Source organism: Podarcis pityusensis, assembly GCF_964106645.2.
Source record: "Podarcis pityusensis genome assembly, chromosome: 16".
NCBI classification, from domain to species: domain Eukaryota; kingdom Metazoa; phylum Chordata; class Lepidosauria; order Squamata; family Lacertidae; genus Podarcis; species Podarcis pityusensis.
In genome coordinates, this window is record NC_138041.1 from 23414793 (window position 1) to 23430269 (window position 15477).

Genomic DNA, 15477 nt, shown 5'->3' on the forward strand with positions numbered 1-15477 from the left:
GTTTTAACCAACTCATCCTGAAATAAGTTTATGTTCTTGGGGGTGATCCAAATACCCAGGTATTTCGCTTTTGAGGAGATTTTCAGGCCCAATATTTTTTCTAAATCGTCCTTTTCTTCTGTGGTTACATTTTTAACAAGCATTTTTGTTTTTGTTATATTCAGCTTGAAGCCTGCCACTTCTACAAATTCTTTAATCAATTCCAGCACTCTTTTCAGACTTTCTTTAGGGTTTTCAGTCATAACAAGTAGATCGTCCGCGAAGGCTTTAATTTTATATGTTTTGTTTCCCAGAGTGATGCCTTTAACAAGCTGATCCCTTCTTATCTGATTGTTCAAGACTTCCATCACCAAGATAAATATCAGTGGTGACAGTGGGCAGCCCTGTCTGGTTCACTTGTTTATTTTGCACTCCTCAGTAATTCTTCCATTGATGATCAATTTTGCATATTGTTCCGAATAGATGGCATTTATTCCTTTACAAATATTTTCTCCCAGTCTAATTTCTTCCATTAATTTTTTCATAAACTTCCAGGACACATTATCAAAAGCTTTTTCAGCATCCACCAACATAATAGCTGCTGGTTTATCAATTTTAATATCCAAATATACTAATACATTAATCACACATCTAATATTGGATTGCATAAATCGTCCGGGAAGAAATCCAGTTTGATCTTCTGCTTCTTCTAGGTCTAACCAAGCTGCTAGCTCTTTTGAGATTTTTTTCTCAATTATTTCCTCTGCATCCTCTGTTAGTCCTATGAATCTTAGGGTATTCTCCCTTCTCTGCATTTGCAACATCGCAATAGAGTCCAAAGTTGAATCTTGCTGTGCTTTCAGATCTGCTGTTTCTTTCCTTATCTTATCACATTCCCTTTTCAACTCTCTATTTTCATTTTGTAATTGTTTCTAAATGGGAGGTTTTTAAAGAATATCTGAAAAATAAATATAGTAGTTTAAATTCTGTTGCAGCATTCGAGGAACTTCAGTAATAGTTGCAAGGTAGATATAAGAAATTAGATTTAATGAGAATAAGTTTAATTATGAAAAAAAAAGTGTATTGGCAATAAGTAATATGAATTTGAAGTATGGAATAAGACCAATAGATGTTTTATTGTTTGCTAAGAATATTAAGTGTCTATGGTTATTTTTGTAATTTGTGTGTAATTCGGTATTTGTGTTTTTTGTTTGTTTTTCTTGTTGTATAAATAAAAATTTTTTTTATAAAAATTAAAAAATTAAAAAATAAACAGATATGGTTTTTAAAAGCAGTTAACTTCAAATTAAGGCCGCCCAACAAAAATAAAATCCAGAAATCAAAGCGACGCAAACCCCCGCAAAAGGTTGGCCAATCAGATTACTAAAGATTTCAATGGAGCTGCACTGTTAAGATGTTTCATGGGAGTGAAAGGAGAGGCTGTTATAGGAAAAAAGCATTGGTGGCCTCAAGCATAGATTACTGCAATGTGCTCAACCAGGGGCTGCCCTTGGGACTGATCCACACTGCAGCTAGACTCCTCCTCCTGTTTTTTAAGATCATTGTTATTATTTTAATGTATTGACCTCTCTTCACCCAAGGTCCCAGGATAGGTTAAAAAAATTTAAAATACGAAACAGTTTAAAACAAGTGACAGAAATAGAGGGGGCCCTAGAAATATACAGTGGTACCTCGGGTTAAGTACTTAATTCATTCCGGAGGTCCATTCTTAACCTGAAACTGTTCTTAACCTGAAGCACCACTTTAGCTAATGGGGCCTCTGCTGCTGCCGCACTGCCAGAGAACAATTTCTGTTCTCATCCTGAGGTAAAGTTCTTAACCCGAGGTACTATTTCTGGGTTAGCGGAGTCTGTAACCTGAAGCGTATGTAACCCGAGGTACCACTGTAGATCTCAAACGTCAAAGGCCAGGATAAAAAGTTGCCTCTTCAGTATTTGCAGTTAACCGTATCATGAAGTTACGGGCAACCAATGCAGCTTCTTCAAAACAGGGGGTATGTGAAATATAAATGGAACTCTGCTACTGGCAAGTGACCCTTCCAAGTTTGCCCTGAACAGAGTAAAATCCTCCCACCCCTTAAAAAAAGAAGACAATCTATGCCATGGGTAGACAAACTAAGGCCTGGGGGCCGGATCCGGCCCAATAGCCTTCTAAATCCGGCCTGCGGACGGTCCGGGAATCAGTGTGTTTTTACATGAGTAGAATGTGTCCTTTTATTTAAAATTCATCTCTGGGTTATTTGTAGGGCATAGGAATTCATTCATTTTTTTTCTCTTCAAAATATAGTCTGCCCCCCCCCCCCGTCTGAGGGACAGTGGACCGGCCCCCTGCTGAAAAAGTTTGTTGACCCCTGATTATGCATTGGAAGCAGATTGTAACACACAAACACACCTGCCTCCCCCCCCCCATCCGTTGTGCAAACATACGCGCACACACACTACCCAGTTGCAGCTGGAGGCACTGTCATTGCCGACACAGGTCTAAATTGAGATATGCTTCTAGATTCACTTGCACAACTGAGGACTCTCAATTTCATGTTAACCTCCATGTGGGGCTGCCCTTGGAAAATTCTGGGAAACTTCCATGCGTTGCCAGACATAATGCAGCCAGAATGCTGATGGGAGCCCGGGTGATCTGATTTTATCGCGCTGCTGGCTCTACGTGATTTGCGTGAGCTGCCAACTAGTTTCAAGGCTCAATCCAAGGTGCTCTTCTCCACCTTTAAAGCCACGAATGGCTTGAGACCTTTTCCCACATGCTCTGAGCATCATTCGGGTCCCTGCTCCAAATACCTCACAGCCTCGGGAGGCAAGGCTGATTTTCTTTGACACCAATCCTAGGGAACACTTTGCTGAGAAAAAGGACCTCGCGGGTCAAACCAGGACATGTGCTGGGCCCACAGGCCAGAGGTACCTACCGCATGTTCTCCCCAAGCATACAGCCCTTAGTGGCACCAGCTTTATTATGAAGACGGTCTGTCTGTGTCACAGCAGACTTATAGAATTGTAGAGTTGGAAGGGACTGAGAGGGTCATTTAGTCTGTGTGACGGGGGTTATTGGTTTGGTTTGTTCTTGTTTTTATTACGTACTTTGTGGTTTTATTCCATATTTTTAGGCTGCAAATCGCCCTGAGATCTTCCGATGAAGCGTGGTATAGAAATTTAAAAAATAACAGTAATAATATTAATAACCCCCTGCAATGCAGGAATCACAGTTAAGGAATCACTTATAATCTTCCTGACCCCCAAATCCTTCAACCATTGTTGAACAGACAATACAGAAGTAGGAGACACGGGTGGCGCTGTGGTCTAAACCACTGAGCCTCTTGGGCTTGCCAATCTGAAGGTCAACGGTTCGAATCCCCACAGTGGGGTGAGCTCCCGTTGCTCTGTCTCAGCTCCTGCCAACCTAGCAGTTCGAAAGCATGCCAGTGCAAGTAGATAAATAGGTACCGCTGCAGCGGGAAGGTAAACAGTGTTTCCGTGCGCTCTGGTTTTCATCACAGTGTTCCGTTGTGCCAGAAGCAGTTTTGTCATACTGGCCACATGACCCGGAAAGCTGTGTGTGGACAAACACTGGCTCCCTTGGCCTGAAAGCGAGATGAGCACCACAATCCCATGGTCGCCTTTGACTGGACTTAACCATCCAGGGGTCCTTTACCTTTTTTTTACCTTAATACAGAAGTTACCTGTCCTCACTACCTTCTACAATGTAAGCCTAGAGATGAGAAGATGATCACTGTGAACTTTTGGGGCTTGCACTGGAAACACCTTTTGCAATCCCTCATTTAGTCAGCTTTCTCTCTCCTGGTCCTAAACACAGAACACTTTCAAGACACATTGAGACTGTTACTATTGTGCAGGTAGGATTTAATCCCCTACCAGCCAATTCACGTTGGGCAAATTCAAGTGGATTTGTGGAGCTCTTGTGCAACTAGCCTGCTTCCCTAGAAGAACCGAATCCTGTGCAATAAGAAAAGCGACAATAGAAATGCACTTTGAAGTCAGTGCACTTGTTTGACACGACATCACCTCCTGCAAACAGTGTTCAGCAAACAAGATATCGGGAAGTGAATAAACTCACTCTCACACAAACACACCCTTTTATTCCTCTTCCAGGCTGATTTCAATGGAAGTCGTTTGAAACCTGGAAACCACCCGAAGACAAATGCCTTTGGTTAACTGCTGTGCTAAATCATCCATAGGAACACAGGAAGCTCCCTTATACTGAGTCAGGCCATTGGGTCCACCTAGTGCAGCGTTCTCTACAAAAATTGACAGCGGCTTTGCAGGGCTTCAGGCAGGAGACATTCCTAACTCTACCTGGAGTCGCCAGGGACCTTCTGCATGCAAAGCAGTTGTTCTACCCCTGAGCTACAGCCCTTCTCCAAAGTGTCCCAGAACCACAGGGAATGTGTAGGTTAGGAACACAGGGTGCTGGTTGGTTGGTTGGTTGGTTGGTTGGTTGGGTTTTTTTAAGTGACAGAAAAAAGAAAGAAAAGTGAGGGGGTGAACTAATATGTATATAAGAAATTCACACACACACAAATGCAATATAATATACTCTTGCCTTTACTAAAGGTGTCATGGGTTTTGAAGTCGCTCGAACTCAGGACGAAAGGGAGAAACGCACTAAGAGGAAGGCACACTTGGCAAACCCTCACCATGATCAACTCCTGTCTAGAAACCTATGTCCCCACTGTGGAAGGACGTGTGGATCCAGAATTGGCCTCCAAAGTCACTTATGGACTCACTTTTAAAACCATGTTTATGGAAGACAATCTTACTCAGCTACGAGTGATCACCAAAGAAGAAGAAGAAGATAAGATATTCCTATACATTCTTAAATAAACTGATATAGTGTTATTATCCTAATACTTATGCAACTGTTAATAGCCTACTACATTCTGTATAAACTAATTCCAAATGTTATCATGCTTATCCAAACGTTTGTGCCTGTAAGCAGTCCATTCATAAGTTGCAAGTGATGTCATATTGTCAATCCATTGATTAAAGGATGTCATATCTTTATTCTTCCAGTTCATCAAATAACAATCTCAGGATGCTGAGGAACACAGGATGGTGCCATATTGTGAGTCAAGCCATTGGTCCATCTAGCTCAGTATTGTCGACCCTGACTGGCAGCGACTATGCAGGATTTCAGGCAGGGAGTCTTTCCCAGCCCCACCTGGGATTGAACCTGGGACCTTCTGGATGCAAGGCAGATGCTCTACCACTGAGCTACAAGCCTTCCTTGTAGAACGAGTATAAATACATTTCTGATGAACAGTGATCTACTGATTGTTAAGAAAGCTAACCAATTTCAGACCTAAACGCTGGAATTAGGTAGCTAAGAAAGCTCACCAATTTCTGCATTTCAGCCTCCGAAGTAGTAATAAACTGTAAGGTAATCTCTGATGTATTTGCCAGCTCAAAACTGTCCCCTATTACGGTTTCTTGTAGAGCTTTCCAGCTCGCTTTTAACTCAAGGCTTGCAAAAGCACTCTCTGTCAAGAGTGTTAAGGTCAGGAAATCAGCTGGGACCAGCGTTGGCACTTCCACAGGGTAAGAATTCGGAACGGAAAAATCACAGGAAGAGAAGAAATTCTTCAAAACACCATTACACAAATCTGAACTGAGCACCCTCACCCGCGTACAGAACTTGTCACTTCGTGGCAAACATGATACCACTGAGCTGGAAGAGACTTAGAAGGACAGCTAAATGGATGTGGATCTTTGAAGGGGGGGGGGGACTCTGTCCTGGGGAAAGCCTGAAATTATTTGCTTTTAAAAGGTAATAAACAGGAGGCAGAACTCTGACAGCTCAAATGATTGTGCCTTCCAGATTTCTTCAGCCTTCTGTTCCTTTACATCAGGGGCGGTTAACCCCTTTCGGGCCAAGGGATTATTCCCTTTGGGGCAACCCTTCCAAGGACCACGTGTCACTGGTGGGTGGGGCCAGAGGCAAAGTGGGTGGAGCAACAAATGTAAATTCCAGCTTTGTGCAACAGCCGAGTTTCTACACACACTTGCACACTCCTCCATCCAGGCAAACAAGAAGCACAATCAGAGCTCAAGGTCATCCCAGCTATGAAAAAAAACACTCAAGCTGTGTAGCAGGGTCTAGGAGGGGTGTAGCCTCAGAGGGGTATAGCCTAGGCAGAGTTCCCTGGGCCAGAAAGAGAACTGAAGGGCCATATTCGGCCCCCACCCCTGAGATCTCCCATCCCTGCTTTATTTATACTGCAGAAAATAATGGCATTCTTTTTCATCTTTCCATATAAAATAGCAGTAATGGATATAATTATAACAACCATGTCATTTCCTTGAGTTTTAAGCCTGCTGTTCACCAGGACCGCCACAGAAGGGGTTGAGGCGTGATTCCATTTTCAAAGCGAGCTTTTGGGTAGAGTGCTTTGGTTGGGAAAGCACAGCCTCTAAACACAGATTTCTTAAAAGTGTGGTATTGGGTGGCGTACTTTACAAGGCTGCTTATATCCTGTCTTGTATTTATCATGTTATGTTTTGGGCTCTTGTTTTGGCGAGAAAAGTAGTGTACTTTTTATGTTAGTAAGAAAGTCTAAATTATCCCACGGACAAGGGAAGATACGTCTATGATTCAAGCTGCGTTCCTGGACATATGTGGGAATTCGGTACCACTAAATTCAAAGGGGGCTTACTTCCTAGTAGGCCTGCATAAGATCGTATGGTCAGGGTCACTGTCATCTTGACTAAACAACCTTCAAAAGAACCTAAGAACCTGCTGGATCAGGCCAAAGGCATCCTCTTCTCTCAGTGGCCAACCATATTCCAATGGGAAGTCTGGTAACACAACCCGAGCACAAGAACCCTCTCCCCTCCTGCAGTTTCCAGCAACTGGTATTCAGAAGCATTACTCCCTCCGACCACGGAGGTAGGACATAGCCATCACAGCTAGTAGCCAGTGATAGCCTTTTCTTCCAATAACTCATCCAATCCTCTTTTAAAGCCATCCAAGTCAGTGGCTGTCACTGCCACCTGTGGCAGCAAGTTCCATAGTTTCAACTCTGCGCTGCGTGAACAAGTCCTTTCTTTTATCTGAATCTTCCAACATTCAGGTTCATTGAATGTCTGTGAATTATAGTGTTACGTAAGAGGGAGAAACACTGTTCTCTATCAATTCTTTCCGTGCCCTGGATCATTTTGTGAACTTCTATCATGTCACCTTATCGCTAATGCTGCTGCTGCTGCCACTACCTCGTCCTGCTTGGGAAGGATGCTCCCCTGCTGGCTGTTCCTTCCCACAAGATGTGGTATAAGCAGCAACAGCACCTCCACGCAGCAGCCAGCCCAAGCGGCTCTGACCTTCAATGTACTGCTGCATACAGGCCCCTGTGTATCAAAAAAGCTACCTCAAACTGCGCCTACATTGCTCTGGGCCAGCATCAAAGAAGAAGCTTGAAGTCTCCCCAGAGTGCTTCTGAAATGAAGAGCCTGGTAACAAACTCCCTCTGCTGGTCTGCAACCTGCAGACAAAAGCTGCTCCGGTAGGAAGCGGCTGGAGTGGAACTCAAAAGCAAGATCTTGACAGTGGTATTTGGCCTCCCAAGACCCTACAAATCTCCAGCGTGCAGCAGAAAGCAATTCGGGAAGAGCACCTGCCTTGCATGCAGAAGGCCCCGGGTTCAATTCCCAGCATCTCCATTTATGGCTGAGAGAGACTCTGGGGAGCCGCTGCCAGTCAGTGCAGACAGTACTGAGCTAGATGGAAGAATAGTCTGTCTTGGTATATGATAACTTCCAATGACAGGAGAAGCTGGGGTCTGCTTTGCCTGCAGAAGGTCCCTGATTCAATCCCTGGCATCTCCAGGCAGAGCTGGGAGAGATCCCTGGCTGAAACCCTGGAGAGCCACTGCCAGTCAGTGCAGATAAAACTGCATTAGATGGATCAGTGGTCTGACTCTGAATAAAGCAGCTTTCTATGGTCGCTTTACAGCTTCAGTTACACCACTGATCTTGTTTTTCCTATTCATCACCAACGGATGCGAGTCAGGAGTGGGTCACGCCCACACCGATTGGAACTTGTACTCCTCTGATTACATTCTGTATTCATTTGTGTGCTACACAGTGCAGAAGTGTGTCTGGCATCTTTATTATACAGTTTTTGGTGAACGCTGAAGACGCGTTGCTTCACCTTGGCTTTTGGCACTTGGGGTGTACATATTTAAGACCCTGTTAGTTCTGTTTTAATCACCTTCCTTCTGGCGACTGTAAGTTGTTCTAAGCCATTTCTAACACTAGCTTTTATGTTGTTGTCACCCACCTAGGACCTTAGGGTGAAGGGGTGGGTGATAAATTATAACAACCACAGTAATAATTGACACACCTACAGTTATCTCTCACTAACACCATCAACCCTCAAGATCACGATCAATCCTGCAAAGAGGAAGACAGAAGGATGGAGAAAGCGCTTGGTCCTTGAATGTCCATAAATCAAAACCCACCAGGGGGAAAAAAGAATCTAAAACGTCATCTAGTCCAACCCCCCCCCCCCCCGGAGGCAGGCACTCTGCTGGCTGTTCAGCCTCTGGTTAAACACATCAAATGAAGAAGCCACTATCTTTTAAAGCAGTCTCTTCCATTGTCAAACAGCTCATACCATCAGGAAAATTGTGCATAAATATACTTGGGAGCACTCTTTATTCTCCTAATTATTCCAGGGAGAAATGTTCCACTTCTAAATGAGCCATTAACCTTCTGGTTTTCTGCAGAAAATCATTAATGGCCAATTTGCAGACCTTCATTCTTATACCCTGAACCATCTTTAACCTATTTCACTTCTTCCAAATACTGTACGTGCTTGAAGCCTAAGAAAGAGGTGGAATCAGGAGTGGGGAAGGTGCAGGTAGAGAACAGGTAACCAACACTGCTAGCTCTCTCTCCTGAAAAATCACCCATTCCAGAATAGCTTTTCCTTTTTTAAAAAATGAGAGGGTCACCAGGGTTCCATTATGCACATTTTCATCAATGGAGTATTGGGGCAACTCCCTTACGAGAACGGTTGACAGCGTTTGGCGCTTTTCAGTTTACAGAAAAGGTGAGTTAAAGGGGAGGGGAAAAGGCAGAGGTATATAAAATTATGCATGAAGAAAGTGGCTAGAGGAAAGTTTTTTCTCCCTCTCTCCAGCACTAGCACTCGGGGATATCCAGGGAACCTGAATGTTGGAAGATTCAGAACAGACAAAAGAAATTATTCTTCACACAGCACATAATTAAACTATGGCATTCTCTTCTACAGGAGACAGATGTTACCACCAGCTTGGATTGCTTTAGCAGAGGATGAGACAGGGCAGATGCAAGCCCCACACTAAATCTCAGTTGCTGCTGGGAATCACAAGTGGGGATAGTTGCTGTTTCACTTGGCTCCTGCTTGCAAGTGGTGGTTGGCCACTGCGAGAAGAGGATGCCACACTAGATGGCCCTTTGCCCTGATCAAGCAGGGCTCTTAAAACAGAATCACAGAACAGTAGAGTCAGAAGGGACCCTAAGCATAATCTAGTCCAACCCCCAGAAACACAGGAATCACAGCAAAAGAATCCCTGGCAGAGTCTTTTAGACAAGATTCCAACGGCAAAGAGTTGACCATCTCCCAAGGGAGTCCATTCCACTGTCAAACAACTCTCACCGTTAGGAAGTTCTTACTAATGTTCAGCCAGAATCTCCTTTCTTGTGATGTGAATCCATTGGTTCGGTTCCTACCCTCTGGAGCAGAACTCCATCTTCAGATATTTGAAGATGGCTATCATATCATCTCTCAGTCTTCTCTTCTCCAAGCTAAACAGACCCAGCTCCCTCAACCATTCCTCATAAACCTTGGTTTCCGGCCCTTGATTGTCTTGGTCCCCCTACTCTGCACACGTTCCTGCTTTTCAACATCCTTCTTAAACTTATGTTCCAAGATAAAATTAATAAAGCATTTTGGGAGGTGCACAAGGCACCGCAGATGCAGAACACCCCTCTAAGCAACATTCTAACCACAAGTACCCCAAACTTCAACAAAACACACAGCCACCTCCGTTACCTCGCAGTTGAACTCCATCTCAGCATCCATGGTGATAATCCGCACTGTGAAGGTCTTGGGCTGCTTTCTCTTCAGTGAGCTGAAACTCATGCGCGATGCAATGGCACCAGCCATGACGAAAACCCCGGGGAACCACCCCAGCTCCCAAAGGGTGCAATCGTTCCGTCCTAACTTCAGGGAAACGTTCCCAACAATGGGAGGACTGCTTGAGGGGGAGACGGACCCCTCTACTCACTGTGCAGATGCAAACACTGAGGGGTCAAATGAGAGAAACCTCAGAGAACGACTTCACCCTTCCTGGCTTTTCTGGGGGTGTTGTAGGGCGGGAGGAAAAAGCTAAGGGGTCAGCAGGACATCTAACAAGTCTCTAGGACTTGTCTGTGCCCCTCTGTCAAAGGAAAGTGTATAGGGGTGTTAAAGGATAAATGGAAATAAGGACACCTCTCCTTTCACAATGGCAGGGGAAGAGGAAATGTAAAGAAATGGGGAGGGAGAAACCACCCACGCACCTGCCAGGCCACTCTTGCTATGAACCAACAGCTGTGTTCAGCTTTCAGAAATCGGGAGATGTCCCTAGCGACCAGAAGAGATGATTTGGGGATAGTGGATGGGCAAGAGCTGAGCCTTGGCTGTGCTTAGTAAGGTTTTGCAAGTAAGGTTTTGCACTGTTGTGCAAAAGCGGGCAGGTAAGGTTTTGCAATGTTCTTTTGAGAGAGAAGAGTCTGTAAAGACACGAGTTTCCTCAAACTCCGACCAAGGGTGGGACGGGAGGATGGAGTTTTCTGTCTCAAGGCATCCTTCTGAAGAAGAAATGTGAGTGGTTTCGGTGGGGAGTTTTTTAAGGGATCCCAACTCCACAAAGCAGATGTCGCTGCGTGCAATTTGGAGGGAGGACAGAGGGCCCCTTGGGGAAAACGCTGCCGGAAAGTCAAGAAGAAGGATAATGGCAATGATAATACACAACCCCAGAAACTCAGTATAAAGGGGAGGGGTAGAATTTTGGGGCATGAAAGGGGTGAAGTGAAATTTGGGGGGGGGCTTCTAAGTGAGAAATGGTGGGAGAGTTGCAAAGGGGGGGTGACCCAAAAATTCAATATGGGAACGGGGGTGGGGGGACAACTTAGAATTCCTACTGTGAAACGGGGGGGGGGGGTATTTAGGGGGCCTATTGGGGGCAGGGGCGCCAAGGGCTGGGGGAGGGTCTCCCGCCCAGGAATGGGGGGGGAAGATGCTCCTACGAGGGAAGTTTTGGGGCGGGGAGGGGCGGCCTTCTTCTTTCGGACCCCCCAAAGTGTCCGGGGGGTGTAGAATCTCCCTGGGGCGCTTCTCTTACTCCCCACCCCCCTCCCTGACTGGGAAACTGCCCCTCACCTCAGCCATCACAGCCTAACCTGCCACTCCTCGCCACTCTCTTCCCATTGGCTGAGAGGTCCTCCCCGGAGGCGGGACGTCGGGCCTCTCCCACCTCCCTTACCCACCCCTGACGCATAGGGATCTGTGAAGGAATGAGAGAGCTGTACTTCCGGTTTCAATGCGAACGGCAGCCATTTGCGGGGGTGTGAACGAGGAGCGGGGATAAAGCGGCAGGAACCGTTTTCTATTCCCCACCCCCACCCCGAATTCATGTAGTTCTTTCATAGGTGGCGGTTCCGCACACAATGATTTCTTAGCATGTTTGCCGCTTTCCCACCCACCTCAGCACTTTCGGTAGGGGACCGGAAGTTTCTATATAGCTTTGTTAGGCTTGTGACCACCTTTAAGCACCTATGTTAGGAAGTGGGTGGGGGCTCTACGTCTTCCGCTCTCATGGATTGGTCGAGCGGCGCTGCCGTTCAGCCCGACATACACCCTCTTCCCCACCCACCCGCTCCTTGTTTTAGACCATAGAAGCTCCGAAGAGAGAGTGACCGACTCCCGCCTCGGCTTTGTGCTTGGAAAGGCGGATAGGCAGGAAAAGAGGCGGGACCGGGAATGAGGTGGCCTTGGGCGCCCCCTAGCGAAAGACAGAACGAAATGGAGAAAGTAGAATTCTGAGCAGAAAAGTTTTTATCCTCTCAGAACATCTAGAGCTCCTGGACAGGACCAGATTTAGATGAAGAGAGGCCCTAGGCTACTCCATTTGTGAGGAACCTCCCCATCCTCCACCCTCACGACTAGAAGAAAATGGAAGAGTATTTGAAATATAGTCGAGAGTGGATTTCATGCTCTTTATTCAGCTCATAGTGGTGAGGAGGAATGGAAGTTCCCCTAGAATGTCTGCTTTATATACATTACAGTGATACCTCTGGTTACATACGCTTCAGGTTACAGACTCTGCTAACCCAGAAATAGTGCTTCAGGTTAAGAACTTTGCTTCAGGATGAGAACAGAAATCGTGCTCTGGCGGCGCCGCGGCAGCAGGAGGCCCCATTAGCTAAAGTGGTGCTTCAGGTTAAGAACAGTTTCAGGTTAAGAACGGACCTCCGAAACGAATTAAGTACTTAACCCGAGGTACCATTGTATTTACACAATGGGCCCCACATGATTGGCTAATTCCGGGATTCTCTTGTAGGCCAATTAGGTTGCGGATTCACTTCCACCTGGATTGGGTGGCTCCTGTGGACCAATCAGACTGCTGCATTCTGGATCCTATTGTTCTAGGACCAATCAGACTGCTGCATTCTGGATCCTATTGTTCTAGGACCAATCAAACTGCTACATTCTGGATCCTATTGTTCTAGGACCAATCAGACTGCTGCATTCTGGATCCTATTGTTCTAGGACCAATCAGACTGCTGCATTTTGGATCCTATTCAACTCAGTACATAACAGTGTTATAAACAAAATTGAGTGACGCCAAGGATGTTGACGGGTATTTAAAATTCTGCCGATCAGAAGGTCGGGGGTTCGAATCCCCACGACGGGGTGAGCTCCTGTTGTTCAGTCCCAGCTCCTGTCAACCTAGCAGTTACAAAGCACGTCAAAGTGCAAGTAGATAAATAGGTACTTCTCTGGTGGGAGAGGGGAGACTGCCCACTGGGGAGCGGGTGGGCTGGCGAGGCCCCCTAGATTTAAAGGCCCTAGGCTTCAGCCTACTTAGCCTATACATAAATCCAGCACTGCTCGTGGATATCTATTAAGCTGAATGTCAGGAAGCTGAAGGGTCAGGACAGATAAAAGAAAGGACTCTTCTTTAACTATGGAACTCCCTCCCACAAGGAGACAGTGATGGCCACCAACCTAGATGGCTTTAAAAGAGAAATAGACAAGTCAATGTAAAGTTATAGCGCCATTCTTACAGATGAGTGTCTGATGTATTGTGTGTTCTTTATATTTTGTTGTAAGCCACCCAGAGTGGCTGGGGCAACCCAGTCAGATGGGTGGGGTATGTAATAAATTATTATTATTATTATTATTATTATTATGTTGAACTTCACCAAGAAGTGAAAAGTGGTCTGCTCCTCTTTTAAGACATCTTTGTCCAGGATTCCCAGAATTCGATCTCCCTTCAATCTCTTCAAGAAGAGCCTGCTGGATCAGGCCAAGGGCCTATCCAAGGCCAGCATCCTGTTCTCACAATGGCTGACCAGATAATACCCCCATGGGAAACCTGCAAGTGGGACCTGAGCACAAGAGCAGCACTCTCTCAACCTCTTCCCAGCAAATGGTATTCAGAAGTATAATGCCTCCCGCAGTGGAGGTGGAACATAACCTTTGGGGGCCAGCTGTGCCCCATAAATGTGCCCAGTCACCTTTTAAAGCTGTCCAGGTTGATAGCCATCACTTCATCTCAAGTGGTCCTGAGTTCCATAGTTGTAACTACACAATGTGTGAAGAATTACTGTATTTTTGCTCTATAAGACTCACTTTTTCCCTCCTAAAAAGTAAGGGGAAATGTGTGTGCGTCTTATGGAGCAAATGCAAGCTGCACAGCTATCCCAGAAGCCAGAACAGCAAGAGGGATTGCTGCTTTCATTGCACAGCGATCCCTCTTGCTGTTCTGGCTTCTGAGATTCGGAATATTTTTTTTTCTTGTTTTCCTCCTCCAAAAACTAGGTGCGTCTTGTGGTCTGATGTGTTTTATAGAGCGAAAAATACAGTACTTTCTTTTGCCTGTCCCAAATATTAATCTGAATGTTGCCAGAAGCGATTCACACTGCAGTACAGTGGTAGCTCGGGTTAAGAACTTAATTTGTTCTGGAGGTCTGTTCTTAACCTGAAACTGTTCTTAACCTGAGGTACCACTTTAGCTAATGGGGCCTCCCGCTGCTGCTGCGCGGTTTCTTTTCTCATCCTGAAGCAAAGTTCTTAACCCGAGGTACTATTTCCGGGTTAGTGGAGTCTGTAACCTGAAGCATCTGTAACCTGAAGCATCTGTAACCCGAGGTACCACTGTATTCTTTACATTCAGGGAGCGCCAAAGCAATGACTTGTGATGTACAAACAGTGCCTTTGTCAGTATCATCACACCTGGAGGGTGTGATCTGGCTCCCTTGTTTGAGCTGTCACAAATCGGTACTATGATACCTGGACTGGGGAAATGTTTACACCTGTGACACATCCTATGTGGCATCAGTGTGGTGGCCTTGACTGTAGGCTGTTTGAACTTGAAAGCGCCTCTGAGCATGTACAGAGGGCCATATGTTATTTAGCAAACCAAGCCACCAGTGCTTCAGGAGTTTTGAGGAGTCCATCTAAGGGCGTCTAGTTTTCAATAATCCCTGAGACCTGCTAACACCTCTCTTTTTTACAATTTAACCAAGTGGGCTCAGTGTGGCTGAAACAGGACTAATTATGGTAGTATCGTGGGCCGGAGCTTCCTCCCTCTTGACTTAACCATTTCTTACCTCCAAGCTTATTAACGTCAGGCACCCAAGCATGGGGAATTTTGCATGAGCGTCAGAGGGTTGAACCTGTGAGGTTCTTTTCGGGCGATTCGCAATCAGTTCTCCATGGCTGGTGCAAGGCAATTGATCCAATTATTTCAATGACTTGCCTATAGCTCCTCCATCGATCTCCTGCAACGGGGACGCTTTATTGAAACCCAGCCAGCGTGCTGTTCCAAAGAGATCTGTTTCCCTTAAAGCACATGCTAAGCCTCCCAAGTGGATGCTGTATCTTCCCGATTGTCACCATGGGTCATTTACAAAGTCAAAGGTATTAAAGGCTTTCATAATTCACTTCCCCAAGCTGGCCAGCACAGCGTTGAAGGTGCAGACCAAAGCCTTGTCTGCGAGCCATTTGTAACATTCTAATCCATGATTAACTTCCTGGCAGAGAGATGCCGTCATGTGCCATATATGCCGTAAGCCCGGCTCTTAAATTATATGCAGTAATGTTGCCCCAGGTTAAATCCGGGAGCCAGTGTGGTGCAGTGCTTAGAGTGTCAGACTAAGACCTGAGAGACCAGGGTTCAAATCCCCTCCTGGCCATGAAGCT

General features: G+C 45.7%; 1 protein-coding gene and 1 long non-coding RNA gene across 5 annotated transcripts in view; both read right to left on the reverse strand.

The window, feature by feature from the left end:
- NF2 (NF2, moesin-ezrin-radixin like (MERLIN) tumor suppressor) overlaps window positions 1-11458 on the reverse strand; it is a 96057-nt gene extending 84599 nt beyond the window's left edge. For 3 of the 4 annotated variants that reach the window (XM_080986354.1, XM_080986356.1, XM_080986355.1), the window contains exon 1: window positions 10060-10527. In XM_080986354.1, coding sequence (XP_080842480.1) covers window positions 10060-10173 — 114 coding nt within the window. In that variant the 5' untranslated portion in view covers window positions 10174-10527. Of the gene's footprint in view, window positions 1-10059; window positions 10528-11430 lie in introns of those variants that run through there. The other variant, XM_080986353.1, reaches the window with a different exon arrangement.
- Window positions 1-15477, reverse strand: part of LOC308466025 — a 118563-nt gene that overhangs the window by 84599 nt on the left and 18487 nt on the right. The gene's annotated exons all lie outside the window — the stretch shown is intronic.